Raw genomic sequence first — 3,595 nt, forward strand, 5'->3', positions numbered from 1 at the left:
AGGGACATGTAGGTGTTATTGCTCCACCAATCCGTAAGAGGACTGTCTCTGCACACAGACACAACAGACACACACTGTCTTGAGGGTAACTCTATCCCCATCCTGCTCTCCCTCTGCCTGATTACTGTAATCAGTAATTATGTTAAGAGAGGGATTGGCTCCAAGCAGCCCAGTCTGGTGCATTAGGACTGTTCCATCAGTCAAGACAAGGCATGGGCGATAATGTTTTCTGAATACTAATTCTAGACTGACATTTTGGGACACAGACAGAAGCCAGACAGAACTATGATGTCACCTTATGGACAGTTTGGCACAAGGGCTTTCGTTACACAGGTTAATGTCTCCATCAGACACACTTCTGGGGACAGAGACAGAGAGAAGCCAGACAGAGCTGTGATAAAGTTACCTTGATGATAGTTGGGGACACAAGCTTTTGAAAACAACCACCAGAATGGACATACTTAATGGACATACTTAACGAGCTTTTGAAAACAACCACCAGAATGGACATACTTAATGGACATACTTAATGGACATACTTAACAAGCTTTTGAAAACAACCACCAGAATGGACATACTTAACAAGCTTTTGAAAACAACCACCAGAATGGACATACTTAACTCATTAATAACACGAGCAATGGTACATTTTTATTGCAATAATTATTATTTCTCACACATATACAGTTTGTTTCACAAACAAACAGCTTTGGTCACATTTAGAGTCAGCTATAATGCAGTACAGTGCAGTTACATCACTGGGACAGACAGACAGCTGGTTTACAGTGAAGACTAAAGCTTTTACTCTTTACAGCCTGGTGATGTAAGTAACACTACAGCTGTGGACATCCTCAGTCCTGGGGAAAGTATTGAGCTCAGTTATACCCCACCAGTATAGCAGAAGCGTTTCCGCACACTAAGTATCAGAGAATCTAGTCTGGGCAGAAAGGATTCTGCTAGACTGGGAAGGGTGCAGGAAGGGCAAGGAGGCAGCTCTCATTCAGGATGGAGGGGGGGAGGAAGGGCAAGGAGGCAGCTCTCATTCAGGATGGAGGGGGGGAGGAAGGGCAAGGAGGCAGCTCTCATTCAGGATGGAGGGGGGGGGGGGAATGGGAGAGAATGGAGAGAAATAGAAAGATAGAGAGATCACTTAGTCATACTCTTCACCAGCTCCAGCTCTTCAATGGGCCTCCATTTCTGGTTGATAGTGACTAGCTGCAGTTGGGAGAAAACCACACCCACTTACACAACAACAACAATAACACTATCGGTCAAATGTTACTACAAATACTCACCAGCGTTGGGGTCAATTCCATTTAGATTTAGTCAATTGACAAAGTCAAGTAAAGTTTAAGTTCCAGTTTTCCTCAATGCTTGATTAGAATTACAGTTTCAGTCAACTTCCTGGATTGACAAAATTGAAATGGAATTGACACCAACCCTGCTGCTTCACACTACACCCACAGTCAATCAATCCCACAGGGCATCAAATCATCTCTACTGTATCTGCCTCCTTCATCAACAGGTCCCCTTGCAAAGAATCAACTGTGAAGATGTACAGATGTTTAGATAACAGTTGAAATTACTTTTAGATGACAGTAGAAATGGGAGATGTCCCAAACAGCTTTGGTCACATTTAGAGTCAGCTATAATGCAGTACAGTGCAGTTACATCACTGGGACAGACAGACAGCTGGTTTACAGTGAAGACTAAAGCTTTTACTCTTTACAGCCTGGTGATGTAAGTAACACTACAGCTGTGGACATCCTCAGTCCTGGGGAAAGTATTGAGCTCAGTTATACCCCACCAGTATAGCAGAAGCGTTTCCGCACACTAAGTATCAGAGAATCCAGCCCTTTATGGTAACCTGGCTATGTTGCTCTGTTGTGTGACTCAGCAGAATAGAGGAGGAACCACTGCATTGGCACACAACCTATACCCATAACATTACCCACAGAGTGGTCTCAATACCCATACCAATATCAATATCAACTTAGAGTGGTCCTCTATCAGAAATAACTAGGCATATGAAGAGGGTTTATAATGTAAAGCTTACACAGCACACTAATTAAGCCAAAAAAAGCAAGAAATGTCAATACTAACAGATAGGTAAGAAATAGACAGACATAAAAAAAGTGTTTATAATGTTATCAATCACCTTCTGTGGTTTAGATGGGTCCAGTCTCTCCCAGGGTTCAGGGTTTGTGCTTTTATTTAAACTGAAAGAAAGTTAGAGAAATGATATAGCTCTGACTGCTATGCCAGGGTTTGTCTTTATCGAAATATAAAGTTAAAGGGGCAGGCTTGTCAGAGACTGATAAACAAATTAACTTAATGAAATCAGCATGGGGCTACAGTTAAAACTAGATCATACCAGGTTAGTACTTCAAGTTTCTAATCGTACCCATTAGAAACACAAGGAAATATAATGCACATGCAAATAAGATAAAATGCGGATTCCCCAGAACAAGATTAAATCTTACCATATACTAAAAATACTAAAAATGCTTTAGTAAAGTACTAGGTTTATTTGGGTCCAGGAAGCCATAACAATGTACAGCAAATACATGATAAAATACATCAAATCTCACATGACATCCTTCTTTGTAAATAGGAAGTAGAGTGAGGTAGAGGTGGCTCCTACAGCAGCCAATGCCACAATGCCGATCAGAGGAATGAGCTGGGAGAGAGAAACAGGTAGCTGTCAGGATAAGGGCCTCATACGTGGATAGCATGGTTGGTCCTAACTCTATTTGAGAATTGGGTTCTACATATTTTAATTCAGGAAGCAAGGGAAATGGAAGTCCCATAAATAAATACAACTTCAATTATTTATTTGTAATTTAATTTAAACTCTTGCAGGGAATAACCTTGCTAGGATAGGAAGAACGAATGACCCTCGGCAGAAACCATAGAAACACATATAAGAAATAGAGAGAAACTCACCTCTTTCCTCTTCCTCAGCATCTGAATAAATCCAGACTTCATTTTTATTTTCAAATTCCCTTCAAGTATTTAAAAGAAAACACGTAGGATTATTTTAAATGATTGAGTCAGATATTAATCTGGTAACAAGTATTATTCTGTCTAGCAAATATTTAATCCTATAAGGCAACAGGTCTATAGATGCTGTCCGTCTCACCTGCTGCCGCCAGAGTCCCAAGGTCCTTGTGAGCAGAGCATCCTGATCGTCTATTGAAGTAGGCTACTATCCGACCTGAGGTGATACGAGTTGTAAAGCACGTAGACATTTGCGCTAGCGAAATCCTTCACAGCGTTTCAATTGAGCCGGCGGTTGTTCAACTTTCCTCTGTGAGTGTGAGCGCATCGCCCCCCTGTGGTTTCAAATGTTCAAGGTGAAAATGCCAAGTACATTTCTGTTGCACGTTTTCTGAGCGTCCTGAAAGTAGAGAACTCTTTCAAGTAAATATAATTGTTAGAACCATTTCGATAGAAATTATTTAGGGAAAATAAATATGTTTCAAAAACCCTTATATTTTGTTTATTGTGACACCTGGTGTTTACCTGTACTGGACCAACAAATTAATATGTTGCCGTCAGTCATTGATAGACACCAAGCAAACACATCGTTTTG

The 3,595-nt window shown here is 40.8% G+C and overlaps 1 protein-coding gene across 1 annotated transcript; it reads right to left on the bottom strand.

Moving 5' to 3' along the window:
• Positions 1-629: 629 nt before the first annotated feature.
• LOC110490515 (normal mucosa of esophagus-specific gene 1 protein) lies at positions 630-3,291 on the bottom strand. Its single transcript, XM_036944901.1, has 5 exons — positions 3,143-3,291; positions 2,947-3,005; positions 2,592-2,680; positions 2,159-2,219; positions 630-1,215 (listed from the first exon to the last, which is right to left on the bottom strand). The coding sequence occupies exons 1-5, from the start codon at positions 3,249-3,251 to the stop codon at positions 1,147-1,149; spliced, it is 387 nt and encodes a 128-aa protein (XP_036800796.1). The 5' UTR covers positions 3,252-3,291; the 3' UTR covers positions 630-1,146.
• Positions 3,292-3,595: the final 304 nt, after the last annotated feature.

This window comes from Oncorhynchus mykiss, chromosome 15 (assembly GCF_013265735.2).
Source record: "Oncorhynchus mykiss isolate Arlee chromosome 15, USDA_OmykA_1.1, whole genome shotgun sequence".
NCBI classification, from domain to species: domain Eukaryota; kingdom Metazoa; phylum Chordata; class Actinopteri; order Salmoniformes; family Salmonidae; genus Oncorhynchus; species Oncorhynchus mykiss.